This window comes from Atta cephalotes (assembly GCF_000143395.1).
Source record: "Atta cephalotes unplaced genomic scaffold scaffold00001, whole genome shotgun sequence".
Lineage (NCBI taxonomy): Eukaryota > Metazoa > Arthropoda > Insecta > Hymenoptera > Formicidae > Atta > Atta cephalotes.
In genome coordinates, this window is record NW_012130065.1 from 15,311,853 (window position 1) to 15,313,031 (window position 1,179).

Below are 1,179 nucleotides of genomic sequence, written 5' to 3' on the forward strand. Positions count from 1 at the left end.
ATCAGTCAACGAAATAATAAATAAATAATTAATAAATGTATATTGCATTCTTCTTATTTATGATAAAATATTTTAAGGATTTAAATGAGATGAATTAGACAATAATAATTAATAAGAGATATAGAAAGATGAATTAGGTTGATTTGTGAAAATAAATATATATTAAGCAAAATTCTTGCAGAGATCTTCTTATATATTTCTCTTTAAGTAAATAAAATACTAATTATATTTGTTTGAAGTTCTCGAGCATCAGCATAACTGCATTACAATTCTATTAGCTATCACGTGTGTCAATATTTTATGTTTAATAAAATCTACACTAAGCTACGGTACAACCTTGATGTTATTATATTTCTCTCGTACCTGTGCCCTGGATGACAATTCCGCTATTTCTAACAAGCAAACGGCATTAAAATAGTTTGAAATAGAGGAGCGCTTGGTCATTCGTACTTGTAATAGTAATTTATATGTTATGTGATATATTTATATAATCTAATCTGCGTGCATTTATGATCTAATCTGCGTGCGTGACTACGTGGTATGACAGGGAGTTCTCATTGAAAGGTTTTAGCCTTGAAAGAATCCGACAATCATAAGCAGAGAGATTCGCGTCGGTAATTGCTACCTCGGTGTCCTGGTGAAAGTAGAGTGTCCTTGCTCTTGGTCATCTGCGGTACAATCAGTAGCGAATTCGGCGGCGTTGGCGATACAGTGGAGGTCTGTGGTGACGTGGCCAGCGTCAGATTGGGCAGCGATTGACCTAGACTCGAATACGGCACGTGGACACTCAGCGTATTCGGTGTCGGCGATTTATTCATCAACGAACGCCTGATAGGTTTGCGAATTAATTTTAATAGAAACATTAATTTTTATTGGTCATCACGAGGTCGCGGAATCACTCTTTTACCTCATGTGCATAGTTCGATGATTGTGCCCGGAGCTGGATTCGCCGCCTTCTTCCGATGACAGCGAGCTCGATGCTCGCGGTTGCTCATTTGTATCCACGCTGACGTTTCTACTGGGGTTGTAGCTCGGTAGGAAGCTGCTGCTACCCGGAGATGCACCTTCCATCTCCATGCTACCACTGAAGACAACAAGTCACATTATGTACAGTTGCGGAAGATAAATGTATACAATATACCTTTATTAATTATTTATTTATTATTTCGTTGACTGATG

The 1,179-nt window shown here is 37.7% G+C and overlaps 1 protein-coding gene across 1 annotated transcript in view; it reads right to left on the reverse strand.

The window, feature by feature from the left end:
- Positions 1–1,179, reverse strand: part of LOC105619062 (pleckstrin homology domain-containing family G member 5-like) — a 105,908-nt gene that overhangs the window by 2,848 nt on the left and 101,881 nt on the right. Inside the window, exons 17-18 of the mRNA XM_012200594.1 lie at positions 908–1,084; positions 626–828 (exon numbers count right to left, since the gene is read on the reverse strand). Coding sequence (XP_012055984.1) covers positions 626–828; positions 908–1,084 — 380 coding nt within the window. The remainder of the gene's footprint in view (positions 1–625; positions 829–907; positions 1,085–1,179) is intronic.